Below are 27130 nucleotides of genomic sequence, written 5' to 3'. Positions count from 1 at the left end.
GTGCGTGCGCGTGCGCCGCGGCGCCGTGCAGAAGTGGCGTGCGTCGTTGTGCCGTTTTTTATTTGTTTGCAGGAGGGAGGGAGGGACGGTGTGGAGACACCATCACGGATGGTGTCTCCACACCACACCACCCCGCACCACCCCACCTCTCTTTCTCGCTCTCGTACGCATAACGGCTCCGCTAAACAGCGCCTCGGGCGGCAGAACAAGAAAGTGGGATCGATGCTAAGCTTTCGCGCAGTCACTTGTATCACGCCCCAAATGCTGCTCTTGCTGCAAGTGCCACTGCGAGTGGAGAGCGCAGCTGAGGTTGAGTGGTGCACATACCTACGCTCAGAAATACTAGAAGGCCCCCACACAGAACTGGCTCTCTCACATGGAAGATAGTGCAGTGTGGCCTCTGGGGAACGTCAGCGGAGCGCCAGGCGAAGTGCCTTTGCTATTCGTGTCGTCGTGTGCGCCCTACATCACGCGAGGAGCATGGCTGCGCACAACGTACACGCGAATGCATGCGCGCCTGTGAGGGGTGTGCCCGGCGCGCTCCTCACGTTCCCACTCTACACCCTCTCTTGCCCCTCCCCCTCTTCATCGTTCTCTACCTCTGCGGTGACTACTGCCATTTGAAACCCTTCGCCTTCTCGCCACCTCACCCCCGCCAACCACACACTTCGCATGACCGTGCGTGGTGACTTAATCGCGCACACGCGCGCGAAATGAAAGTATCGGGTCTCACACTGTTTCTGGTTCAGCGTTTTTGAACCCTCCCCTCCCGCTTTTCACCATGGCCACGTACAAACGCGAGGATCTGCGGCGTGTAAGCTTTACCAACCTAGACGAGCACTGTGATGAGGGCATCATGTACGAGCTGTGTCTGCAGTTCGGGCGCATCCAGAATATTAGCTGGCCGACCGAGGTGAACATTAACGGGATGCCGCAGCGCGCCTCGCGCTGCTACGTCGACTTCGAGAACGCCGAGGACGCCAAGTACTGCTTCGAGGCTCTCTACCGAGCGCGCGTGAAGCTGTTCAATAAGGAGCTGCGCGTCTTTCACGCCAGTAACGAGGTGGCGCAGGGTGGTGCAGCGGGCACACAGAGGAGCGGGGCGGCGGTGATTGGCTTGCACGAGGTGGGTGCCAAGGTGGTGGTACGCAACGTCGATTACCGCGTCACGGAGTTCGACGTGACGCGGTTCTTCGAAAGCTTCGGCCAGTTCGCTGCCCCGCCCCGCATGCTGCGCGACTCCGTCGGCAACTTTCGCGGCGTTGTCATTCTTTCGTACAAGACGTTTGAAGCAAGCGACCGCGTCATTCGAGACATGGACCAGAAGGTGTTCCGTGATCGCGTCATTTCTGTGCACTACGCACAGATGGAGGACGGCAGCGGGCGGCTGCACGGCACGAAGGAGGAGCGCGCGAACGCCGCCCTCATTCGCGAGGAGGAGAGGCGCTACCGTGAGATGGTGGCGAAGGAGATGGCGGAGGTGCGACAGGAGCGGCAGCAAAGCCGTGTGCAGGACGCGTCATGGGCGGAGAAGGTGAATGTGTACAGCCGCCCGCGTCGCTGAGAGCAGGAGAGAACGCCATTTTTGACGTATGCCTGCGCGTCTGTGCGTGTTTAGGCGCTGCACCTGTGACTAGCGCACACAGGGGAGGGGTCTCGGGAGGGCTGCGGCGTGCCTTCGCCTTGCCCGTCGCCCGCGCCTTCCCTTCGACCTCTCCGGCTACTATCCAACTCCCTAGCAAGAAGGCGCTTACATCATGCAACAAGCAACTCGCTCTGAGAACCGCCCCTTGCAAGGGCCTTGGGTAAGGGAGGAGTGACTGCACTATGAGGCTGCCATCCCCCAACCATGCCCAGCGAATGAGCCCCGACGGCAGCATGCCCGTTTCTCGTCGTTCGACAGTTGTCTCGCCCCCCTTGATGGTGGGAGGGGGAGACGGAGGACGCCGCCGTGAGCGGTATCGCAGGGCCCAGTGCACCTCCCACTCTGTCTGCGGGGGGGAGGGGGGGGCTGGGCAGCCCCTCCTCTATCCCCCCTCATCGCTGCCAACGCCGAACCACTTCTGGTGGTGACAGGGCCAGGCACCCACGACACGGTGTGGAGGACAGAGCGATGGATCGCTGCTGACGTCGGCGGCCCGGTCCTGGGTGGGGTGGCGTCGGAGCGCCCCGCGACCGTGAAGAGGTCTGTGCCACACCCACCTGATAGGCAGAGTGCCCGCGTGACTCGAGCGTGTGTCCCACCCGGCCCCTCGCAGGGCCGACGGCTGGTGTGGGGCGCCGGAGTGCCACCCCGGGGGAGATGCACCCGGTGGCGACCGGCATAGTGGGGTGGGTAGAGTTTTTAGGCGCCGGGGCCGTGCTGTCCGATGAACGGGTCGGCGCATTGCTGTGCCGGCGTGTGTCGACGGCTGCTCTGCACCGCGCGATGGGCCCCGTGACAGACCGGGCGTAGAGTGGAGTCGAATTCCTGTTCTACGGCAGAGCAAATGGACACATCAATAAAGATGTGCACTTCTGCGTGCTGGTGCGAGGCATTGCATGCGCACCACGGCGCCTTCCGCGGGCGTTCGGGGTTTTCACTGTTCTCCTCTTCTTTCACACACCTTGAACTCCTCTTTCTCTTCCTTCCGCCGATTGCGTTGTCCGTGCCGCTTTCGCGTGACTCACAATACCGACTTTGCGTATTGCCTCTTTCTGCCGCTGCCGCGCCGTATCGGGTGTGCGGCTGAGTCGCAGCTGCTGGCAGCGTGGCAGCGGATCATCATCTCCCATCTTTTTCTTTGTTGCTATCTTCCTGACGCATCTCATCGAAGTTTTGCGCCACTCGTGAGCGTTAATCTGAGCGTTGTTACGGTCCTTCGTCCCCTCCCTCCCTCCCTCCCTCCCTCCCCCCTCTCTCTGTCGACTCGATCCAGTGCGGCAGAGCTGTCTCCTCGTCGTTTTTTTTTTCTTGCTCAGCTGCGCGCTTACCAACTCGTTGCTGATCATATCCGTTCACAGGCGCGCCGAAGCACCGGCATACATACCGGCAGGGCCGTAGACGCGCGTGTATCCAAAGATAGACATTCGCCATAGATAAGTGAACGCTATATATGCACTGCTAGATAGATCCCAGAGTTGTACCCGCACAAGCGTATTGAAGGCACGCCGCCGCAGGCGTGCCGCATAGCCTACCCCGCCCCCCCTGTCGATCTCTATACGACATGCACGCACGTAGTAAAGCACACGAATTTTGTGCGTTGGGCGTTGTGCAACGCCACGGCGCCACGGCGACGGTGACGCCTGAGCGCGACTTGGAGGATCGCCTTCAGCGCGCCCTGCACGAGAACAGCATATTGAAGCTCCAGAAGAATGAGCTGGAGGAGAAGCTCAAGAAGGTGCAGACGCAGTTTCGCCGCCTTGTCGCGGACTGGCGTCGGGCGCAGGAGAGTGGCGCAGTGGCATCCCCCGGCCCTGCGTCATCGCCGTGTTCGGCGGCACTACCCGCACGACCCCACTCAGCGGCCGAGGCAGCGATTCGAGGCTCGTCTGCGACGCCGTCGCTAAGGGGGCTGCTGCCTCCGTTGAACCCGAATCAGCCTGCTCACGCGCCCACCGGCACGTCCTCGGACACAGCGAAGCAGTTTAAGAAGCAGGGCAGCTCGCCGAACCTCGCGACTGCCGCTGCGGGTGTGAGCGAGGCTGAGCTGGCGGCCTGCAAAGCAGCGCTCGCGCATGCGCAGCTGGAGCTCCAGCAGGTGCGCGCGGCTGCCCTTGCCGCTGCCAAGGCGCGAACTACTGCACTCGCTGCTTCGAGCAACGCAACCACCAAGTCAGCTGACGCCTCCGCAGCCACCTTGGCAGCGGCAAAGCAGGAGGCAGCACAGCTCCGTTCTCAGCTTCAGCAGGTACGCGAGGAGCTCAACGCCGCCCTACTCGGCCAGCAGCAGCTGCAGGCGCAGTCCAGCCAAGCCGTGCAGGGGCTGCAGCAGCAGCTGGAGGCGCAGTACCGCGCCTCTATTGGCACCCTCGCTCGTGAGAAGCAGGAACTGAGTTTGAAGGTGCGACTCATGGAGGCAGACAGGCAGGCCACAAACTCGGTGGAGGCGGGCGGCCCAGACCCGATGGAGATGGTGACCCTACAAGGGGAGGTGCACCGCAAGGCGAGCGAGGCCACTCTCCTGAACAGTCGCCTCCAGTATGCGCAAGGACAGGTCGAGACGCTGAAGGGTGAGTGCAACCGGCTCATCGAGGAACTCAAGGAGGCGCACACAGCCCATGCGGACACAAAGAGGGCTTTGTTCACGGTGGAGCACGAGGCAGCGTCGCTGCGAACGCGATGCGGGTCGATGGACGAGTTGGAGCTGGCGCTGCAGCGCAAAACGGCGGAGTGCACAAATATCGAACAGGAGTTGCTGAAGCTCGTTGGCTCGCTGCAGGCTTGCCAGCGTGAGACGGAGACGGCGGTTCGCCTTGAGTTCGACAGTCGTCTCACGGAGGTTCAGGAGATGCGCGACACGGCGGAGCGAGAACGACGGGAGGTGGAGCGAAAGCTGCTTAACTGCCAACACGACCTTGCGGAGCTGCGTCGTCGGTTGGAGGGCACGCAGGAGGACCTCCAGCTCTACCGCGGTCAGGTAGCAAAGCTAGAGAAGGAGAAGAGTGCTATGTCGGCGCAGATTGCGTTCGCGGGGCACACAGCCGCGGCGGCCGCCGCAGCAGGAGCCGACCTCACCGACGACGACGTGCATCGCGCCCTGGCAGTGGCGGCAATCAAGAAGAGGGGATCGCGGATACCGAAGCGTGAGGCGGACGTGGGTGGTACTGCTGATGGAGGCGCCGCTGCCACGTCTCGCGGTGAGGCCGACGCCGCTGGTGCGGCCCCGGCGAAGGAGGCGAGGGAAGCGCTCGATCTTTTCGAGGCCCTGTCGTGGGACGGCGACTGGGAGCAGGGCCAGATGCGCGAGGCTCTGGCCACCGCTGCGATGGACCTGGAACTGGCCGAGACGCGCTGTCAACAGATGGCTGAGCAGGTGGAGCAGTCTCGCGAGATGCTGCGCAAGGTGAGCGATGAGCGAGATATGCTGCTCGAGGAGAGCATTGCCCTTCGTGGTCGGGTGACGCATGTACAGACCATTTTCGCCAAACAGCAACTGCAGGCGTATCGGGCAGCCGCCACAGCGAGCGGGCTCGACGCCGAGGGACTGATTACCTTTTCCATTCGCGGGCTGCAGAGTCAGGAGGCGGCCATGTGCCGTTCCTTGGGCATTGCCAATCTCAAAGCCCCTGTCTCATTCTTTTTCACGCTGGAGGGGCTGGCGGACTACGAGGCGATGGTGGGGCCGACGCTGCGCGCTCTCGATGACGTTGTGGACGTGCGCTTCCAATACGAAGGTCTCGCAAAGGACGCTGTCACGCTGGCGGCCATCGAGCAGACAACCTTCTGCTTCCAGTTGCACTGCGCCGCCGGCGAGACGAGCCGATTGGTAGCCATGGCGGAGCTGCCTGGAGCGTCGCTGCTGAATGCGCGCGAGGTCCCGGTGGAAGACACACTGAACCTCATCGACGGCGAGGGACAGAAGGTGGGGAGTATCCTGGTCGAGTTCTGCTGCGCTCGTCTTGTGCTGCCCATCCTGCTAGGCGCCCCTCTTTCCGACCCACGTGCCGGGGCGACCTCCTTCACTCTGTCTGCGCCAGAGATCAAAGCGGCCATGGTGGCGCTGCGCACTGTGTGCCACCTGCGCATTCAAGTGTTCCGCGCCGAGGGCCTGGGCGGCTCCGCAGAGGCAGGCACGGCGCCTCAGCCCTACGTCTTCTATACAGCCACGTCGCCTCTCGGGGCCCTCAACTGCGTGCGGGACACTGTCGTGCACCCGTCTAGCCGCGCCTTTACCACAGACCCTGTTTTTGATGCGATGCCGGTGGATCACCGTGTCATTGTCGATCCGGCGCTGATCCGGTTCGTGGCGTTTGGCGTCGTCAGCTTCGTCCTGTTTGATGAGCGCGCGACCAATGTGCAATCCAACCTCGGCGTGGTGGAGGTGGCGCTGCGTCCGCTGCTCAACTCGCCGCATGCGACCATTCGAGTCACGGAGAAGCTGCATCCGCAGGGCACGCTGAGCGTTGGGCTGTCGTGGGTGTCCGGTGTGTGAAGTAGCCGCATTCGTGAGCGCGCGTGCGTGAGCGAAGGGTGTGTGGCGCTCGGATGAGCATCGCCGCTTGTGGCGCGCGTCGTGTTTAGAGATGTGGCGGGTGCCGCTCTCGCTTTCCATGGCTTTGCCGTCGTTTACCGTTTTCACTATGCCTCTCTGCCATGTGTGGGGTGGCGCATCGCATGCTGTGTCTTTAGAGCGTGTCGTGTATGTGGACTCGCGCACAAGCATACAAGCACACACGCACACGCACACGCACGCACACACACACACGTGCTGACCAGGTAAGCGGGTGCTCGCTTGAATGCCTCAAAAAGTGCACACGGACGCGTGTGGATTGGCCGAGTTTCGACGGACTCGTGAGGAGCGCAGAGAAGTGTCTCTTTCTCTATGGTGCCCCGTGGGTGACGGCAGGGGACTTGTGGACGGTGCGTCGACTCACCATAGACCTACAGCTACGCCGAACCTAAAGAGGACAGCAACGCGTTTGGACAAGCAGCGCGACATGTGAGACAATGAAAACATGGGAAAAACACAAAGCCGTGCGGGCGGCTGCGCGCGCGCGCGTGCTCATGCGCACAACGAAGCGCTGACACCCCCCCTCGTTGCAGTGCTCACGCCTGTTTCTGCCGGCAACATGATGCACCTCCCCACACCCGTTGCCTCTCTTCCTCCCCCCTCCCTCTCTCTCTCTCCCTCGCTCTCCCGCTCTTTTCGCCCCTTCTCTTCCGCTCTGCTTCTTCGCCCGCTCACGCCCTCCGCATTCCCTTCCCACCACCACTGGTCGGCCAGTCGCAGTGTTCGGAATCTGCCTTTTTGCTGTCTTTTGGCTCACGGGTGGCGCGCGTCTGTGTGCCTTTGCGTGCGTGTTTGCGGGCTCAGACGACCCTTCTCTGCGGCACAGCGCGGCAGTCCTTCTGGCATAGAGTCGGGGCCGGGTAGAGTCTGGGCAACGCCGCTCCGTGTAGAGAGCCGGTTTGTCGTACCGCGTCGTCATCCCGTGCACCAACACAGCCACGGTCCGTGCAGCGCCAGCACAGAGCCATAAAAGAGTGTGGAGGAACTTTGGGGGTAATTGGGCACGCCCCGAGTGCGTGGCCGGCAGCACCTGCGCTGGCGGGTGTTCTTGTTTGTTAACTTTCGAGGACTTGCTGCGGCGCGTCTCTTCGAGTGCGCCTCCTCAGCCGTCGCGCCCTTTTTCCCTCGTTCTCCGCTGTCGGGGAAGGGCGCGACATCTCATTTTCCCCTTTTCTTTACGCGTGTGTTGTGACGAGTTTCCTCTGCCGAGAGGTGAGGCGGGTGTCGGGTGCGTCGACAGCTGAAGCGACGAAGCGAGGAAGCCCGCAGGCGCTTTCTTTCTTTCTCTACCTGACCTCCCCTCTGCCTCCGCAACCCCCAGGCGCGCAGGCGAATCAGTACCACACGCACCCACAAAAAGCCCCAACGCGCGGCTCGTTCTCTTCTCTGCCCTTCCTCGTTTTCCCCCTTCTTTGTTTGCCGACGCCCCTCCATCGTGGCCGCCGCTGCTCGCTCGTATTCGAACGCCGTCACCGTCCTCACGCACACGGATCTTTCCACAAACTCCTTCCGCCTCGTGTGCGCACCGCTGCCCTCTTCCCTCTTTCTTCCTTTGGAGTTGTGCGCGCGCTTCACCGCTTGCCGGCCACTGTTGCCACTCCTCCTCCCTCCTTCGCTCGTCCAACCACACATGGGCGACTCGCAGCACTCCTCCGTGCACAGTCGGTACGGCGGTGGGCAGTCCAGCATCGATGTGAGCTCTCTCATGACCGTCAACGTTGCAGGGCTCCGCAACTCCGGCGTTCTCTCACCGCTGGTCTGGCAAACTCCCCGGCCGACCTCATCTGCGTCGCTTACCATGCTTGGCTTGAACCGCCGCGACGTTCTGTCCACATCCTCGCTAGCCCCATGGAGCATGACACCGAAAGCAGGTCACCAACGGCAGCAGGGGCGAGGCCTTGAGCACGGCAGTGTGCCGACCCCAACGCAGTCGTCCTCATCTAGCTCACAAGCCAACGACGCAGCCACAACCGCGGGCTCGCCCTTCTTTGCCGGTGCCGCCAGCCTGGTAGCTTCGGCTGAGTGGGCGGCCCTTATTACAAAACTGGGCGACTTTTACGATTTTGTAGTGCGGCTGCCGGGCTTCCACACGGACGATCGCACCGCGTTTTCTGCAATGAGCTCGCGAGGAGTCGACGGCGACGCAGAGCATAAAAGCTACCACTCTTCTGAGCTACCGCGATCGCCGGAGCCGCCGGGGACCCTACCGCCGTCACTGCAACAGTCGAGGGATCCACAGAGGCGGGAGGTTCTCTTCCCCGACCCTGCTGAGGCAGCGCGGCAACGCAAGACAGTGCGCTCTCCAAAGTCGTGTGACGCCTCGGTGACTCACGAAATAGTCAGCGCCAGCGCTGTGAGTGTTTCGTCCGAGGCGTCTCGTAGGCGCAACAACAATGCAGGCAGTCTGGAGAGGAACGGCAAGGATGAGGAGAGCGAGGAGGATCGCCCGTCGACGGCGCCGGCTGCCGGGCCACGGCGGCTGAACAGCACCTCTCGCTGCCTCAGCCAGGCGCCTGACGCGGAGGCACCGCCAGGCGTGACCACCGCCTTCGACCGGTACCTGGAGCAGGCTCGTCACATGATTCTCTGCGCCGACAGTAGTGAAGTTGACCGCGCCGTGGCGCTTGACGGGCTGCTGATGCGCTGCCGTGAGCTCTTCGACCTGCTGAGGGACATGTACACCCTGGCGCATGTGCCAGGCGCGACGGCTGACCGCAGCCATCTTTCAATGGTGAAGGTTCTACCGTACGACGAAGTCTCCACCCCCTCGTCGACGTCCGTATCGTCCACATCGAGCATCCCTCCCGGCCCCGCATTGAGGACCCAAGAAAGCAACAGCGACACCAAAGGCGTGCCATTGTCATCCACGACGCAGCCGTGGAACTCGCAACTGCCGCCTCTCAGCTGGAGGCCGCTGACTGCCGCTACTGCAGCACGCTCAAAGGACGCCTTCGAGCGGGGCCGACGCACCAGTGTGAGCAGCTGCAGCAGCAGTGTAGCGTGCATCGAGGTGCTGAACAACTACTACGTGATGCAGCTGATCGGAGTCGGGGCGACGGGACGCGTGTACCTGGCAGTAGACAGGCATACCTGTAAAGCATTTGCCATGAAAACTGTGCCGCGGCACAGCCGCAGGGCCGTCGGCCGCCGCTTTCCGCTGGCGCCGATGAGCGCGTCAGACAGTGAGGCGCTGCAGTTGGAGGGCTCTATGCTGAGGGCCGTGCACATCGACGGCGCCGCTGCGCACGCGGCCGGCAGTAGCACCACCACTAACGCCCCTCTTGCTCTTGTGCGGCCCTTCTCGATGAGCGTTGCCTCAGTGCGTCCAGCTACGCGGCGAGAAGGCACGCGTGACAGCATGGATGTGAGCCTCTGCGAGGCCGCGCTCGATTCCCTCATTCATGTGGCCGCGACGAGCCACCCAAGTGACGCTGCAATCCCGTTCGTGGAGAGCGTGACCGCGTCCTCCTCGGCTATGACGCCTGGCAGCGGCGACGTCGAGGCCCCAAACACATCGAAGAAACCACCACCGCAGACAAGCTCCAGCAAGCACCTGAACGGCAGCAGCTTACAAATCTGTGCAGGCGGTGCCGGGCTGCACACGACGGTGTCGAGGTCAACGAACGCGGGCGAAAGCGTCGGCGGCGACAGCGTCGTCAAGTCTGTCAAGTCAGCGCATTCGAGTGAGCTGCCTGCGGTGGAGCGGGAGATTCGCGTTATGCGGCGCGTGTGCAATCACCCGCACGTGGCGCAGCTGAAGGAGGTGATCGACGACGACAAGGAGGATTCGGTGCACCTCGTCATGACGTACGCCGAAAACGGCCCGCTCACCGTGATGCACGGGTTCGACGCTGCTCTCGGCTGTGCACCGTGCGACGTTGTACGGCCATTCTCGCGGTGCGCTCGTCTGCTGCACCAGCTCGCAGAGGCCCTCATCTACGTGCACCGTCAGCGCATTGTGCACAACGACGTGAAGCCGGACAACATTCTTCTCACGGAGGCCGACAACATCCTTCTCACAGACTTCGGTGAGAGCGTGCTGATTTCCAAGAAGCTGCCACAGATGCCGGCGGCGCACATGTCCATCGGTGCAGCTGGGGGGGAGGGGCTCAACGCAAGTGTCTTGGTGCCGCATAACCGCTGGAAGTCGTCTCGCGGTGCCAATGACAGCTGGGCAACCTTGAGCACGGCGGATCGCTCGCCTTGTAGCTCTAGCCCGGCGGGGCACACCGCGAACACATCGCAGATGATGGCAGAGACGTCTTTCCTGCCGGACTCGTCCATGTTCTTGGCCGCCGGCGTCGATGTGGAGGGGCGGCTCAAAGGGAATCGGTCAGCCATCGGCACCCCCGCCTTTGCGGCACCAGAGCTTATCATGAGCAGCACCTGCAGCTACGATTCGGACGCGTGGTCTTTCGGAGTGGTGCTCTACTCTGTCATCTTCGGCCGCCTGCCGTTTGCGGCGGCGACGATCAGTGAAACGTTCAGCGAGATCCTGAATTCGGCGCTGTCGTTTCCGGCCTTGGAGGAGGTGCCCGAGCGGGTCGGGATGACGGAGACGGACTACCACCAGTGGGTGGAGCTCTGCACAAAGCTGCTGGTGCGAGAGCCGCGGCAGCGATTGCCGCTTTCAGCGGTGCTGCGCCACCCGCTGTTCCGCACACCCGCGGCCGTGGGTGCGAAGCCGTCCACGTCGGCCACAGGGGGCGTGGAGATGCCGCGTGGTCGACGCCCACCGAGCAGAATTCATAGCGACTTGTCTTCGGCGCCCACCCTATGGTGGCCGAACCACAGTAGCCAGGCTTCGCGGCCAGTGTCCGACAAAGAAGGTTCACCGTTGATGTCGCGGGCGGCGCGCGCCGCCATGCCTCCGTTGATGTCGCGCGAAGGTGCTGCTTCTGTGAGCGCTGCTGCAAATCGCCGATGCAGCACGGAGGGTTCTAAATCGCCGTTGACGAGAGGTGGCGCGGTGCGCGAGGCCGTGCTTGACCGCCATCGGCTGCAGACCATGGCAGGTAGTAGCCAGGCCTCCTCCATCTTCGCGAGCTCTGGCACTTCGATGGCTTCGCTGAGCCCCCCGGCTGCCAGCGCCGGCTTTGGGCGCCGTTCTAAGCCAACTGTCGCGGAAGCTGCGGCGCCGCAGATGTGGCCGGAGATACGACCACTTCAAGCGGCCCGCCTCCAATGCCAGTGCGCCTGGCCGAACTCCTCGCCGGCGGGGCGACACTCCTTCTCCGGCGCTTCAAGTGTTCACACAGCCTCCTTCACGGCTACTGGCCATATGGGCAGGCCGCGGGAGCACACGCTCGTGTACAAGCAGGGCTTCGCCAGCCAGAGCGCCAGCGCTATCCAAAGCCCAATCAACCGGTCTTTCTTCTCGACATCGACCCCATTCAAGGAGTCACCGCCAGATCGCGTCGTGACGCCGGGGATTCAGTTGACAAGCTGCACCGACTTCACCTCCCCACTGCCCTGTCTCCTCACGCGCGCCGGCAGCAGCACTCCCGACCTTGGCACGGAGGACCATGAGGAGGATCAACAGGATGAGAGCGGCAAAGAGGAGTCACGCAGCTCCAATGTTGCTGGCGCCGTCATTGCTCTGGCGGCCGTTGCCGCGCCAGCGCCTCCTGCCTCACCACCGGCGACGTCCTCAGCCGGGCGGCCGCGCTCCGTCGCAGCGGCGAGGGGGGCTCGTGAGGACACTGCGGCGGTGGGACCATGTGTGCAGCGCCGGTGCAGCGAGGAGGAGCCATGCGAGGGGGACGGCAGCAGTGGTGCTGGCTGTAACTTCTCGTACTGGGGCTCTTCGAACGACGTGGCAGACAGCGGCGACAGCGAGGATGAGAGGCGGAAGCAGGAGATCAACGATAAAGCGTCGCAGCTGCCAAAGCCGCCCCTGCGGCCGCCCAGTGGGCGCTCGGCCCACTCTTCGAGTGCGGTGAGGCCGCTGGCCTCTCTGCAGGAAGTAGTCGCCCAACACGTGAAACCCAAGGGCAGAGGTGAGCACCTAAAATCTGTGGCTGGCGTCCCTTACGGCGACTCGACGATCGCTCCCGGAAGCCCCGATAACCTCTCCGCGACAAGAGAGTTGGTGCAGAAGGCGCGCGAGACGGAGTCGCCGGTGCAGCAACGGGCCTCGAAGTCGTCGCCGCTGTCGAACAATCTGGTGGTGAACAGCACCGCCTGTGGTGGCTCCTCGTCTCCGTGCCCATCACCGTTGAAGTCGACATCTGAGATACCCCCTGCACAGGCGAAAAAGTCGCGGTTCTGGTGTCATCGTTAAGCACTACGCTTATGCGTTCTCAAGAGGAAAGCACGCTCCTCGCACCTCGGCTGCTGCCGCAGGTGCTTTCTTCGGCTTAGCTTGGACTCTGCATATGTATTGGTGTTGATGCGCGTGCACGTGTGTGTGGGTGTTGCTAGTGCGTCCATTGTGGAATGTGTGCTGGTGTGCGCTCGTGTTGAGTGTGCGCATGCCTGGTGAGCACGTCCGGGGCTCTGGTGGGTGGGTGAGCTGTGGTGGTGGGTGGGGCGGTGAGGCGCTCCCTCTTCGTACGTCTCCCTCATCGTTCCGCTGCTCTAGATGACAACTGGGCGCGCCTGCGTGTCTCTCTGTCATGCCTTGTGGCGGTTTCTCTTTCTCTTCCCTTGCATCTTGTGCTACGATGATGTATACTGCTTGTGTGGAAATTAGCGAACAAGCAGGCTAATCGTCTCTCCTCTTCTTTGCATTTGTGTGCGTTCCTCCTACCTCACTTCCTCTCCACGCACGCATGCAGCGAGAGGGAGGGAGGGAGGGAGAGACGCGCAGAGGTTGGTAGAGGCACGTATGTAATGATAAAGGGCGCTCGCTTTTCTGGAGCGCTGCGCATTTCCTTTGTTTCGGCCTCCGGCCCTTTTCCATTTTGTGTTCTCTCTTTTTGCCCCTTTTGCACCGTGCCGACTTCACCCATGGAACCGTTTCTTTCGTGCTTGCGCCTTTGCATGCCGTCTTTTCCTTGGGGAGTGCCCCTCCTTCCTCCCCCACGACGGCTTCTCTCCGTTTCTCTCTCTCGCTCGGAGCACCTCCGCCTCCCTCGTGCTCTGCTCTACTTTAGAATTTCGCGCTTTTTCTTTCGTGCGAGCGTGGGAGGGGAGGGCTTCCATCCATCAACCCGCCACGCTCCTCGTCATCTCGCGCTTCTTCTTGCGTCCCCCTCCCGTGGACATCTCTCTCGCTCTCTATGTGTGTGTGTACACGTATGTATGTATATATATGCACACACACACACATGTATGTGTGCATATGCACACGTGTCTAAGTGTGTCGGTGCGTGCTAAGTAAACGCGCTTGCGGGACTACGAGATCGCTGAGTCGTTTCCCATTTCTCTCTTTGAGACTCTGCTCTCCCAAAGCGGCGCACCACCACCACCACCACCGCGCGCACAGTCCTCTACCATGCCCATCTTTTCCGGCTCCCCCTTGCCGACTGCTTCCTATGCGATGCGTCTTCCTTTTCCTTCTTTTCGTAGTTGCGAGGCAACAGAGGGTGGGCATGTGATTTCTGGATGAGCAGATACGCACGATCACATGTAACTGTCTTACACCCCCTCTCTTTCTCTTCTTCCACCCGGTGCTCATTCCTCTTGCGTGCTGCGCTCAGTGGTGGCTGCGAAGTCTCTTTGTGTCTGCGCCTGCGTAAGCCGGCATAGCTGAACGTGCCCGTATGTCTGTTATTTTGAAGGTGTTTTACGTCCTCTATTTTTTTTCCTGTTAATAGTTCCTCTTCCTCTTTTCTTTGGCTACTCATCGACTTCTCATCCCCTCCTCACTCAAACACACACGCACGCACATACAGCCGCCCCCTCCCCTCTTTTCCTCATTCTCCATCCGCTCATCAGCATCGGTCGTCCGCTGGTGCGCAGGTGTGCTTCTCTTTCATTGTTCTTTTGTGTTACGAGCAGCACCCCTGTCATGTATATCCATGTGTGTCTGTGTGCGTCTTCGCCGCCCTATTAGCGGTGACGCGTGAGGAGATGGTGCGTGTCCTTTCCTTTCCTGACTCGTTTCAACAGCAGCTTGCACTCGCCTCGGCCCTCTTCATCTACCCACTCTGGTAGGCGAGTGCCGCGCAGTCCTCTCCTCTTACTCGTCGTTCTTCCCACAGTCTGTATTTCTCGTTTTTATGCCTTGCTTGCCGTTTTTCTCTGTAGTTTCCGGGTGCGGCGCAACACCAGCAGAGCAAGCACGATCTTGAGCATTCTTTTGCACATCTCTTATACACCTGCGCACCCCCTCCCCATTCACCCACCCACCCACATACATGCATACATATATGTATGGATATATATGTGGGTATGTGTGTGCAGGACAGCCCTGAAGTGCGTAGTGGATGCGCAAAAAAAAAGAAGTGCAGGCCCCAATATATGGGGAGCCCTGCTTCCGTAGAGAGCCTAGATGTGTGTGCCACACATGCGGCAGCTCTTTGGATCGTCGTCTTGTCTGCGTTTTGCCCCCCCCCCCCCCCCACCTTTTATTTTAGCTTCATACCCCCCCCCCCGTCGGTATTTCGCGTTCTCTTGTCACGCTCTGTGTGCCGCTGGATGCGCTGAGGCAGTGACGGCGGCGGGGGAGGAGTGTGTGTGTGTGTGAGGACTACTACCCTGGGAGATGGATGTCTGTTCTTATTGTTATTGTAAGGAGGACTACTGAGAGAGAAGGGCAAGATTTGGAACTCTGGAACCCTACTTCCGCTGCTGTTGTTCTCTCGTGTGTCCGTGTGTGCTTGTGTGGTTCACAGAGAACGTCGTTTCTCTCTATGCGTGAAGGCGTGTGCGCTGCCGAGTTTATGATGCGCCTGGGCTCCCGGCTTGTCGGCTCCCATTCTGTTTAGCTTTTTTTTGTCTTCTTACGTCCTCTATTCCGAATCGCCGTTTCGACGCCCCCCTTCTTCTTCCTATTCGGATCTCCTTAAACACATACACGTATATATGTGTGTATATGGTATTTGTGCTGTCTGTGGGCTTCCTTTTCTTCTTTCACTCTTCTGATGTGTGATGGTGCATGTGTGTGAGCGTATGTATCTCTGCCGCTTTTTATCTGTTGCCGCTGATGTCGGTGCACCGATGTGCGCTCATGCGTGTGTGCCTGCGTGTGCGTGTGCTTTCATGGCTCGCTTTCGCCTTTTCGCTTTTCGTGTTATTCGATCACGGTGTAACGGCAGGGGAATTCCACGCACACACACACACACACACACACACACACACACACACGGAAGCGGGCGGCTGCGCTGTCCCCTCGATTACTTGACACCGCCTGCTCGGCTCTCTTCTTCTCCGACGCTTCTGCGCCTGTGATACGAATGGGTCGCCTTTTCTGCTGGATAGCCACCAAGCAGCGGCTGCTGTGCACCGGCACATGGCGCACTTGCCGACGTGCCGTTCCCATCTCTGCCGCTGCTCGCATCCTGACCAGGGGATTGGTGGTGTGGGTGGAGGTCGTTGAGCGTAGCGGGGGCGGCATGGGGAAGGGCGGCTGTGCTGTTGCCCTGCTTCCCGAGCCATTGCAGTCTTTCGTCGCTTGCGCGGTGCTTCTGCCGCCGCTGCTGCATTTTTCTGCTTGCGTGCGTCCTCTCTTTCTCTCTCTGCCTCTCATCAACATGCACGCACAACTCTATTCACCATGTGCGGTTGCCCCACCCCTTTTCGTATTCGCGTGCGATGCTTCATCACGTGTCGCCACCCGCGCACGTTTTCGTTTTGTGCCTCACAACCGCCGTGAAACCCCGCCAGCGGCGCATCGAGTCGGCGCGAACGCGCAAGAGAGCGACAAGGAGAACAAGGAAGAAACAATCGTGTGAGTGACTGCGCGCACACGCGCTCACCGAAGCAAGAGCGCAGAGGCAAGTGGCTGCTGCTGAGCGCCATGCTCCGAATCGGCCGCACGCTTCTGGCGGAGGTCACGACCATCAACAGTACCACTGCGTCTGTGAGCGGCCGTCTCATTCGGATACGAAAGAAGAGCAAGTGGATCGATCGGCGCAGCACGCGCGTACCGCACAACGGCAAGGATATTTGGTACTTTGGCGATCAGCCCAGCTGCGCGCTGTGCCACATACGGTTCCGCTACAAGCAAGACTATGAGGCGCACAAAGAGAGCGAGCTGCACGTGAACCGTCTTCGGTGGGTCGAGACGATGAACTGGTGGAAGGAAACGGGCGAGCCAGCCTACCTCAAGGCGTCCAACGAGCAGTGGGAGTGGTTTGAGCAGCATGTTCTGCCCACCAAGGCGCACGAGATGGGCTGCACCCTGGACGAGGCGCGGCGCGTGTACCGGCAAGCCACCATGACCGAGACCCCAACGTGGCACCGACCGCTTCAATGCCCCACAGTGAAGCAGGAGGTGCAGGAGCCTCGTGATCAGCGGTGGCCTGCTTCTCCTAAGTGGTAACGCTTGTGTGCATGAGAAAGGAGCGTGTAGGTTGGTGTTTGTGGGGCGTGGGGTCGACCTCAGCGCACCCCGTACATAGACGCATTGAGAGGCAGTGTGACACCCGTGCGCCTCTGTCGGTCTTGTGCATGTGCGTGTGCGCGCAGCAGAGCCCCTGCCCTCAGGCTCCTGCCTCACGCCTGTCCGTTTTCTTGTCTCTTGCGTTAACCGATGCTCGTGCCGCGTATGGACGTTGCGCGCTGCCGTTTGTTCTGCTACTTACTCACACAAGGCTCACGAGCGCACCAGCAACCTGCCCGAAAGGAAATGCTTCGATTAGACGGGCACGTACAACAAGATTCCGTACAACTGCAAGCTAGGAGTGAGCGGGTGTGGTGACTTCCTCAGCAGGTCGAGGGGCGCACTGTAGTGCGACGTTGGAAAGGTGGTGGTGGTGGAAGGGAAGGATGCGTGCTGGACGCGGTGGCCGTGACATAATCTGTGCGGTGCGCCTCGAGCCATCGGAAAAAAGAAAGCGACCTACCTTTGAGGGTGCTCACTTGCTCTCCCCCCCCCCAAACACCTCATGTGAGGTCTGCTGCACACCGAACGCTGGTGCATCCTCGCACAGATGTACGTGCGTATGTCTACGCGCGCCGCTATACTCGTTGTTCACTGCGTGCTTTTCACTTGTTGCCTACTCCCATCTCGTGCTGTACTCTACTGTCCCACGGGGTGTGCTGGCAGCAAGCGCGCAAAGGACGATCGACCCTGTTTGCGTGTGTGTCTGCCCGCGTGCGCCTGTGCTGCGGAAGTATATTCCATGAGCGAGGCATCCGAGGCCAGGGGTACTTTCAAGAACTGGCTAAATCGGAAGCGCACACTTGCATTTCTCTGCGGGCACATCCGCAAGCGACTTTCCAACGAGCCCACCTCTCCTCTCCTTTTCTTTCCGTTCCACGGCTGCTGCCGCCTTTACCTCTTGGCTCCCCCCTCTCTTTCTCTCTCACACACACACACACACACACACGTGTGCAGCTCCTAGCAGCGCACAGAGGCCCACGACAGGATGGAGTCGCTTCCGTCTATTCTCCCTTCCTCCCCTGTGCGCAAGAGGAAGCCCCGCACGGCGCCTCCTTACACAACCACGGACGCGCATCCACCTTTTCGCCGCCCTATCCCCGGAGTCGCATCAGCGATGGCATCTACCGAGGACGGCATCAATCGCAACAGGCTTCGGCAGGAAGCGGGCCGACGCGTCCAACACATCACATGCGGTGTGGCCGAGCGCGAGACGTATCGGGGTGTGCTGCTGCACATCGAGGATCGCTTTGCGCACACGTCGCAGGGGGAACTGCGCCCTCTCGTGCTGCCGCCGCAGCTGCCCTCGATTGTGCGTCCACGAGACCCACAGATGTCAAAGTTCTCCCGCGGAATGGCGATTTGCCATAAGCTCAAGGGGGGCGGCAGCGCAGGGGCCTGTCTCTCAGCGGCTGCCGTCACAGGGGGCCCGAAGCACGGGGGCGCCGTCGGTCACCTAGAATCCGCCGAGGCTACCACGGAGGCCTCCACAGAAGCGCCGTCCGCGTCCACCGGCTTCACAGACGCTCATAGGTGGGAGATGCTTGATGTGACGGACCGCGCCTTCTTCCGGTGCTCGACGGCAAACGCCCCGACGAGCAGGGGCGGCTCGATGGCCAGCTCGAGCGTGGCAGCACCGTTGGAGCCCCGCACCTTGGCCGCCTCAACGCCGATGGATCTACTGCCAACGCTGGCGGAGAAATGCGCCTACTTGTGCGAGCTCGAGACGGCGGAGCGCCAATACGTGCTCGCGTACGAGAGGTGGGACCAGCAGGTGGTGTTGGAGATGATGGCCGTGAACTTCGTAACGTTCGTCTTGAAGCCGTCCATGGACGTTCTGCGCAAAGAGGAGCTGGAGCAGCGGGAGGCCATCGCGCAGGAGGAGGATCGGCTCAGCTTCTATATGTACAATGACTCCCCGCTCGCGCTGCAGGTGCAGGAGGGCAAGAAGGCCCTGAAGGCCCGCATGCTGCAGCTAGACCGCATTCTGGGACTGACGTCGGCAGCACCGCGGCCCACAGCGCTCGTAGAGGAAGCAGCGGAAGCGACTCACGCGACTCCTGTAACCGCGGCCCCGGCGTCAGCGGCGGTGCCAGTTCAGTCGGAGGGGGTAAGCAAAGTCTCGCCGGTGTCTTTCTCGTTGGATGCGCGCACAGCTTCCTCAGTGACAGCGACGTCGCCACAGCTGCCGCTTGACGCTGGCGTGCCCAGCGACGAGGCGCGGCGCATACTCCGGAGGTATGTGCTACAGCGCCACGGCACCTCGCTGAGCGCCGTCGGCGCATGCACTACGATGCCTCAAGATGACAACAACTGGTCACAAACGATGGCCTCGGCCTATCCCTGCGGCGACAGGAGTGACACTGTGTGCCAGTCATCTACACTGATCCTGCCGCCCATCGCCAGTGCGCAGGCACCACGCCGCAACGCCGTCGGCATCGCTGACTACATCGCCCTTCTCGATGAGAGCACAAAATACTATGAGCAGATCGTCAAGACTGAGGAGCGTTGCCGCGCCGACATGAGCCAGGCCTTCTACGAGGAGCTGCAGGTGGTGCTCGAGTGGCAGCGGCGCCGCATGCACCTTGAACGGCTTCTATACTGGCGGCGCCAGCGCGAGACCGTCTTGCAGGAGGAGGTCGAGGCGCTCATCACCGTCACCCCTGTGTTGCGGCTGGATGAGAAGGTGTTGCTGTTGCTGAAGATCCTGGAAGGGGAGGAGGAGACGGTGCGAAGGTCCGTTCAGGACGAGGAACACGCATCCCTCCAGCTGCTAAGGCAGGCGGGTGAGGACTTGCGCGACGTCTTCAACAACGTCTCCCTGCAGGAACGCTGCATGGACGCCCTCAACTCGAAGGTGTGGACGGCAGAGGCAGTGGCTAGGCGGCGACTTGTCATTGCTGAGGAGGCGGATGAGCGCCGCTTCTCGGAGCGTTTGTATCGTGAGCATCTCCTCTCGACTTTGACGGGCGGCATGGCGCAGCTGCGTGTTCTGTGGCACGTGAGCACCGCCCCTGCGCAGTGCGCGGCGCTGCAGGTGCTGCAGAAGGCGTTCCGTCGCTCCCTGCGCGGGCGTCTCGGGTGGCGGTTCACGCATCAAGCATTGGGACGCGAGATCAACGACGCCCGGAACGCAAAAAAGATCGCCACCGGCAAACTCGCCTTCCAGTCCTTCAAGAACGTGCTGTTGGCCGAGAGGACGCAGCTGTGCGAGGAGCAGGCGCAGCAGCACCTCCGTGAGCAGTACAAGCTGTTCGCCAATGAGTCTGGCGACCGTGCGGCGGTGTGCGCGGAGCAGGAGTGGAGTCGCAATGACGTCGCTCGAGCACACCTGCTGCACATCGAGGAGGTGTACGCGCCGCTGCTCACGGGGACGGTGGTGGCCGAGAGCGAAGTGCGGCTGGAGCTGGAGGTGGAGGAGGAGCTGGATAGAGACGCTCTGCTTGCCACCAACGCGGCTTTGATCGGTATCATTGAGCAGAAGGAGGCCACACTGCTGAAGGAGAGGGCTGGGCGCAAGTCTAATGTGCGCGAAGAGCGGGCGTCGTGGCACCAGCTGCTCAGCGTCGAGTATGATGAGCGCGAGGTGCACCGCCTCGATGAGGAGGTGCGCGAGGCAGCACGCGAGAATGCTCGGGCCGCCTTTGCCGAGGCGGCAGTGAAGGAAAGCCGCCGTCATCATGAGCGCGCCATGTTGATGCACGTCGCTCGCATGAGCGAGGCCCTTGTCAGACTGCTCGGCTACGAGGTGGGCGATAGCGCGATGCGGCGTGGCATTGAGGAGGAGGAGGCGGCGGCTGCTCGCAACTTGATCGACACTATGGCCACCACCCAGTGTGCTGCTTACGCGTCCGCCCTTGAGCAGCGCCGCCAAGTCGAGCTTAACAGGGTGCACCAGCAAGCGATCTGCATCGAGGAAACGGAAAACCGCGCCAGCATACTGCACGAGGAGGCCGCAGCGTGGGCCACCACGGAGCAGGAGGTACACATTCTGTTCTCGGGCCCACTGCATGACCTGATGGTGCGCCGCGGCGCTGTGAACGTGATTAGTACGTGGTACACCGCCCTGCGTAACGGCGAGATAGGGCGGTCTGTGTCCCGGCAACGGCTTCGCGACGACCTTTCCCGTCATCGTGAGGAGCGTCAGATGCGCTCGCAGCAGATCGCGCAGCGGCTTCACACGCAGCGTGTGCGCAGCCAGCTTGACATCCTGATGATGGAGATGCAGAAGGATCAGCAGGAGGGGGTGCAGCAGCTGCTGAATATTCTCGTGAAACTCGAGGAGCCGCGTAAGCGGGAGCAGATCGAGTCGCTGCAGGAGATCGTCTTTGAGATTCTCGAGCGCAACGCGGAGGCCCACCTGGTTGAAGTTCGCCGCAACTTTGTCAACACCGAGGCGCTGATTTGGCAGCAGGAGTCGTACGAGCGGAAGGTGCTGAAGAAGGCGTGGCGCCGCACGCGTGAGGAGCTGCTGGAGCAGAGGCGCCGGCAGCTGAGTGAGGACTACTTTGCGCTGCGCATTCAGCGTATGTGGAGAAAATACGCGGCAGAACTGGAATGCAGGCGCAACATGTCAGCGCAGCGCGCGCAGGTGGCGGCGCTGGAGGTGCAGGCGCGTGCGGCAGTGGGGCTCGAGGAGCTGGAAGAGGCAGCAACGCAGCTGTACAAGCCGTGCCTGTCCTCCTTGTACTTTGACAAGCACGTGCGGCGATCTCTCGCGCGCGCGTGTGACGAGCTCGCAGTCGGTGTCGCGGATGCGACGCAGGCAGAAGAGTGGAGCGAGCGAGTGTCGCTGTTGTGGGAGATGCGCTACGAAGACTGCGATCCGTGTCTGTGTGAGGACGAAGCCCGTGCACGACGTGTGCTCGAGGCCCAGTTCCACAAGCCATTTCTGCTTCAGTCCGAGCTCAAGGGCGAGGAGCATCTCCAGCGTACAATGCTGATGCGGGAGCGCACACTCTTCCTGTTGCGCATTCTCGCGCGCGAAGAGCGTCAGCGACGTCTGTCGCTGATGTCGGCCGAGGACCAGCAGAGGGTGTCGCTACGTGGGCAGCTTGCCGCTTCTACCCCAGCCGATGCGCAGACGCCGTAAGCGGTGGCGCTGGTAGCGGGCGGCATCGAGCTCTCCTTTCACCGTGAGCACACTTTTTTTCTCTCGGCGTGCGCCACTTTCCTCTGCGCGTCTTTTCTTTCGGCTCTTGGGGCAGAGCCTGGATGTATAGGCAGCTGTGGGCGTGCGTGCTTTCGCCCAGACGCGATCACTTTCTATTTCATTCATCTTAACTCCGAGTTGTGGCGAGTGCAGCGCTCCACCACCAGACGTTCAAGTGGCACGCACGCGAGGCCGCCGCCCACGCTGTAGTTGGCAGACGCGCACACACTTACAACCCGTGACGCCTCCGTTCGTGTGCGGAAGCAGAATATGTACACACACGCACAGCTCCCTCCCTCCTCCCGTCATTCTCTTCCTCATTTTCTGTTAACTTTCTGAAATGCCCTTTGTTATTTTTTTTTTTGATTGGAGGGACGGGCAGCAAGTGAGCGCACGCATATCCGGTCTTGCCTGCCCGCCTGCGTGCGTCTCTCTCTCTCTGCATGGAACCCGGCACGGCTACTATTGCGCACATGAGTTCGCTGCGTGTATGCGGCGCCTTCCCTTCTGCGCGTCTCCTTCCCAATCAGCCTGCGTCCCATCTTTATGGTGTTCGCACGCGTTGAGTGGGGCACGCTCCTCAGACGGCCTCGGGTGTACCGCTGTGCTTCGTTGTGAGACTGTTGGTCTCTCTCCTCCTCTTTGGCATGTAAGCACACCCACACGCAGAAAAAGTGAACGGTTTTGCGCTTTCACTGCATCCTTCACCCCCCCCCCCTTCTCAGCAGCGGAGATGGGGCAGCGGTGCATCGGTACGGTGCAGTGCTTGTTGATGCACCTGGCTAGCTGGATGCACTGGGATCGGTGTGTGGCGTGCGTGTATGTCCTTGAAGTGCTCGAGCGGACCTTATCGGACAGCAGATGCTGCACCAGCCGACGTGGACACTGTCGCGGCATTGATCGCTGGCCCATGTCTTTGCCTCCTTCCCCCGGGCCGGAGTGTCTTGGGCACAACTGGGAATCCGCTCGCGCCAGTCGCACACGGCCATCGCTGCAGGCAGGGGCAAGGAATCCGAGGGATGCGGCTGGGGCGCTGCCGTTGAATTGAACCCCCCCCACTCTCTTTCGTCACTCTTCTCCTGGTGCGCCACCCCTTCTCCCTTCCCATCTCTCTTCCCTTCTCTCGACGTGTACTGCTCGGTGTTGCGGTTGCTGCCGGACACCGCCGTCCCGCTTCTCTCCTCTAGTCGTGTCGTTTTCTTGTTGCTGTGAAGCGGCCCAGCACAACTGCACACAACTTTTATTCGTTCCCCTTTGTCGCTCGTCACCTCGCTCGCACTGACGTCCGCGGCAGCGTGGGAGAAGATTGAGCACTGCCGCCTTGTGTTGAGCGCTTCAGACGCCGAAGCGGCGCACAGCAACGGCCACGGCGCGCTGCCGACTCAGCACGCAGTGACGCGTACACCGCCATCCTTGACTGCATCGACACACATCTTTTACGTACGTCTCCCACACCCACCTCACCCACACACGCCCATACCCGCGCCGATATTCGGGTTGTCCAGCCCCCACTCTTCATCCTCCTCTTCTACAAACCTCAATCGTCTGCGAAGCAAAAATGAGCGACGTGGACGTGGTGGCGAATTTCGTGGTCATGACGGGGGCCACCGAGGATCAAGCCATCCACTACCTTTCCACGTACAACTTCAACTTGGAGGATGCTGTCGTGGCGTTTCAGGTAGACAATCCTCATCCCTCGCCGCCGCACACACGAGAGGACTCTCCACACTACTCCAGCGTCGACACAGGGTCACCCATGAGCGCGCCATCGCCGGCCTCGCACCAAGTGGAGGGCTTTGCGTTCCCCCAGGCGGCTCAGCGTCCACCCACGCCACCGCGACAGCGAGCTCTTGCCTCCTCGACTGCCGAAGCGATACAGCGCCTCTTCGCCCGTCCTGACTACGTAGTGGGCAGCGACAGAGCCACCTTCGACGCTGAGTGCGAGAAGGCCGCATCGCGCCACTGCTGGGTCGTCGTGTCCGTCGTGGACAACTCGTTCCCCTGCGAGTGCTTTACCCGCGATATCTGGGCCAGCGACGCCATGCGCTCCCTCACCAGCGGCAGCCTGTTTTGCTATGAGATCAACGTCACGCACACCCGCGGCATGGCCCTGGCCGAAAAGTACCACGTCGACAACAGCAATCTGCCCCGCATGTTCATGGTCGATCCGGTGACTCAGTTTAAGGTGCAGGAGCTGCCGCTCATCTCCTCTGAGGTGTGGCAGTTTGACAGTGCCGTTGTAGTGGATGCCATCATGCTCTTCATCACGAACCACGACCCCCCGCACGATCCGTTTGCCGGCGCGGATGATCAGCCGCAAAACGAAGGCGGCGGTGGCGATAGCGCTGAGTCGGCGTCCGCGAGTGCAAGCGTGAAGGCGCCGGCCGTGGTAGACGTCGACGAGGGAGACAGCGAGGCCGAGATGGTATCGCCTCCGACGATATCACGGAGCGTAGCCGGCGCGGTTGCTTCCACGACGAGCACGCTGGAGGTTGGCGAGCCGGGTCCAGTCGTCGCTCCCTCCCCGGTGACGCTGGACGAGTACACGGTCCCGGAGGGCACCACCGGCGATGCAAGCAGCGTCTTTCGACTGCGATGCCGACTGCCGCATTCGTCTTCCACTCTGCAGCTGCGCCCTGACACCCCGGTAGCGAGGCTCATCGACTACTTGGCGTATCTCTTGTACGCGGAGGACACCACGCGCTATGCGGTTCCGCCGCGGATTAGCATCTTCAGTGGGTTTCCTCCAAAGAACATGACTGCCGGGGAGATGGAGGGCATCACGCTGAGCACGTGGGACGGCGTGCGGAGCGGCGATGTCTTGATGGTTCGCGTGAATGCGTGACATGCCGAAGGCATTTCGTTGCTGTGCGAGAAGGAAGTCTCCGGGAGTCTGCTGCTGCTGCCGGCCGCTGCCGGCGGTGCAGCTGTTGCGACTGACGCGTATATATATATATATACATCCGAATCACTGTTTTCGCCACTCCATCTGCGTCTGGGTACACGCGACCACACACGTGCTCGCAAATCTTCCCGTGAGCCACTTGGGTCGCTCTCTGCTCCTATCCGTTGAAAGAAGACGCAGAGCGCACAAAACGACAGCCGCTGCTTGCGTTGCCTTTACCTGGTCTTTAGGTGCCATCAGACGCTCGCGCATGTGCGTGTCTGCTGAAGCTTCTGGCCGTTTGTGTGTGAGAGTACGTTTCACTGCCTTGTCGCCGTCGACATCACGTGGGACTCGACTGCTTTTCACGACCAGGTGCCTGCGGAGGTGTACTGAAGGTTTGCTCCTTGCGGTAACGCAGCCACGCACAAAGGCGGCCCACGATAGAAAGGTTCGGGGTGAGGATGTTGCATCAAAACGCTCTGCGTCCCATGCCGCGCAGGTGTGATGGTGATTGTACCAACGGTCGATGCATGCGCCGCGTGTGTTGCTGGGCGCTCGTCCACTGGACTTGTCTTCCATTCATTTTGTGCTGAGAAGAAACATACATGCACTACAGCTGGTGAAGAGCAGCCGTTCATAATGTTCTCCTGCCTCTATCTCTCTCTCTCGCGCGCGCTCGCATTTTTTCCGCCGCATTGGTTTGCTGCCGATGCTGTGATGCGCCCTCGTCACGCACGCGTCTCGGTCTGTTGGCCCGTCTGCTGACTTCTTCTCTTCTCCCCTTCTTCCCTCCACACGGTGGACGTGCACCCCGCCACCACGACTCCTCATCCTCATCTTCTTCGTTCTACTGTTACAACACTTCGACACACACAAACACACACACACACACACACCTTACACGTAGCTTGCCTCCCATCTCTCTTATCCATCCCGTCAAGCATCTAAGCCATGTGCCACGGGGATCGGTAGAACACCCACGCATCTCAACATACACACACACACACACACACACACACCGGATACGAGACACACCACACCCCGTTCGTCTATCTCTCTGTGCTCCAGCAGGGTTGTGGGCCCTCATGCGTGGCGTATTGTGCTCAGGCATTGTGTGCGTATGAGCTGCCCAGCTTCAGAGAAGGCGCAGCTGACGGCTGCAGCAATGCCAGTCGCAGACAAGTCGAAGGAGAGGAGGCACAAGAAGTCCAAGGAGGCCTCAACGGAGTGTGGCCATCACCACCACCACCGCGCACACGAGAAGAAAAAGGGGAAGAGCGCCGCCAACGCAGATGCATCGACTTCGTTGCCGATAACCTTGTCCGAACCCCCCAAACACCGCGGCACCAAGGCGGATGAGGATGATGAGGACTGGGAGGCGAACCGCGCCGCTGTGGAGCGGCTTTGTTCACAGTACCCCAACAACGTCTGCGCCGACTGTGGAGAGACGGGTACTCGCTGGACTTCCGTCAACCATGGAGTCTTCGTGTGCATTCGCTGCTCCGGCGTGCATCGCTCCTTGGGCGTGCACATCTCGAAGGTCAAGTCGACAAACATGGACCGATGGTCCCTGGCAGAGGTGCGTCTGATGGAGGCGATCGGCAACGCCAAGGCGAAGACCCTCTACGAAGCCCGCCTTCCCACTGGCGCGCGTCCCTCTGGCGGCGCGGATGCCGCGGCGGACGACGCTGTCAGGTCCTTCATCCAGCGCAAGTACGAGCAGCGCGAGTTTGCCATGCACAACCTCAAGGACGTACTGGGGAGGCTGTACAAGGACACCGGATACGGCCGGCCAAAGATGGGGTCGAAGCCGGGAGCGGCAGCCGAGGGGACTGTCACCTCGCCCACGCGAGGCAGCAGCTCTGATGCCGTGCCGATCGATCGTGCCGTCGCTACAGGGAAGAGAGGCGATACCATGCGTGCCCTCTACGGCGATGCCGCCGCGGAAATGCAGCGGGGCTCGTCGAGGAGGAAGGACGCGGCCAGGTTGTCCGCGGCGTCGGCACCGAAGCCGACGTACGGCACATTTGGTATGGTGAACGTGCCAGTGGAGGAGTACGAGGCGCGGTGGCAGCGCACGCTGGCCGTGTTCTCCTCTGTAGAGGCCCTGCCAGCAGCGGCGGCGGCGCCAGCAGGGGAGATGCTGAGTGCAGATGAGAGGGGAAAGGAAGGCGATGCCACGACTGCCACTCCTCTGACAGACCCCAACGACACCGTTGCTGAGCGTCCGCAGATGGGCGGAGCAGAGGCGACTCCGGCGGCAGCTTCGGCTACCTCCTTTGTAGTGTAGCCTCTCTTTTCCTTCGGTGTCGTCTGCCCGGCTGCGTGAGCGCGCGCGTGTCCGCGCTAGCAGGTATTGCGACTGTCGTGTACACTTCGTCTTTAAGGCC

The 27130-nt window shown here is 61.3% G+C and overlaps 7 protein-coding genes across 7 annotated transcripts; all 7 read left to right on the top strand.

Annotated features, from left to right (window-relative positions):
• Window positions 1-781: 781 nt before the first annotated feature.
• On the top strand, window positions 782-1564 carry LINJ_29_0400 (putative RNA binding protein; the record flags this gene model as incomplete). The annotated part of the gene is made up of 1 exon (XM_001466525.1): window positions 782-1564. One exon carries the CDS (start codon window positions 782-784, stop codon window positions 1562-1564), a length of 783 nt encoding a protein of 260 aa, XP_001466562.1.
• A 1642-nt stretch (window positions 1565-3206) lies between these two features.
• LINJ_29_0390 (conserved hypothetical protein) lies at window positions 3207-6134 on the top strand (the record flags this gene model as incomplete). Its single annotated transcript, XM_001466522.1, has 1 exon — window positions 3207-6134. The coding sequence occupies one exon, from the start codon at window positions 3207-3209 to the stop codon at window positions 6132-6134; it is 2928 nt and encodes a 975-aa protein (XP_001466559.1).
• A 1708-nt stretch (window positions 6135-7842) lies between these two features.
• LINJ_29_0380 (protein kinase-like protein) lies at window positions 7843-12495 on the top strand (the record flags this gene model as incomplete). Its single annotated transcript, XM_001466521.2, has 1 exon — window positions 7843-12495. The coding sequence occupies one exon, from the start codon at window positions 7843-7845 to the stop codon at window positions 12493-12495; it is 4653 nt and encodes a 1550-aa protein (XP_001466558.2).
• A 3621-nt stretch (window positions 12496-16116) lies between these two features.
• On the top strand, window positions 16117-16641 carry LINJ_29_0370 (conserved hypothetical protein; the record flags this gene model as incomplete). The annotated part of the gene is made up of 1 exon (XM_001466520.1): window positions 16117-16641. The coding sequence occupies one exon, from the start codon at window positions 16117-16119 to the stop codon at window positions 16639-16641; it is 525 nt and encodes a 174-aa protein (XP_001466557.1).
• Window positions 16642-17818: 1177 nt separating this feature from the next.
• On the top strand, window positions 17819-21793 carry LINJ_29_0360 (conserved hypothetical protein; the record flags this gene model as incomplete). Its single annotated transcript, XM_001466519.1, has 1 exon — window positions 17819-21793. The coding sequence occupies one exon, from the start codon at window positions 17819-17821 to the stop codon at window positions 21791-21793; it is 3975 nt and encodes a 1324-aa protein (XP_001466556.1).
• A 1618-nt stretch (window positions 21794-23411) lies between these two features.
• LINJ_29_0350 (conserved hypothetical protein) lies at window positions 23412-24698 on the top strand (the record flags this gene model as incomplete). Its single annotated transcript, XM_001466518.1, has 1 exon — window positions 23412-24698. One exon carries the CDS (start codon window positions 23412-23414, stop codon window positions 24696-24698), a length of 1287 nt encoding a protein of 428 aa, XP_001466555.1.
• Window positions 24699-25860: 1162 nt separating this feature from the next.
• LINJ_29_0340 (conserved hypothetical protein) lies at window positions 25861-27030 on the top strand (the record flags this gene model as incomplete). The annotated part of the gene is made up of 1 exon (XM_001466517.1): window positions 25861-27030. One exon carries the CDS (start codon window positions 25861-25863, stop codon window positions 27028-27030), a length of 1170 nt encoding a protein of 389 aa, XP_001466554.1.
• Window positions 27031-27130: the final 100 nt, after the last annotated feature.

The sequence above is a fragment of the Leishmania infantum genome, chromosome 29 (assembly GCF_000002875.2).
Source record: "Leishmania infantum JPCM5 genome chromosome 29".
Lineage (NCBI taxonomy): Eukaryota > Euglenozoa > Kinetoplastea > Trypanosomatida > Trypanosomatidae > Leishmania > Leishmania infantum.
The sequence above is the reverse complement of the archived record's forward strand: the minus strand, read 5'-3'. Positions and strand labels throughout refer to the sequence as shown.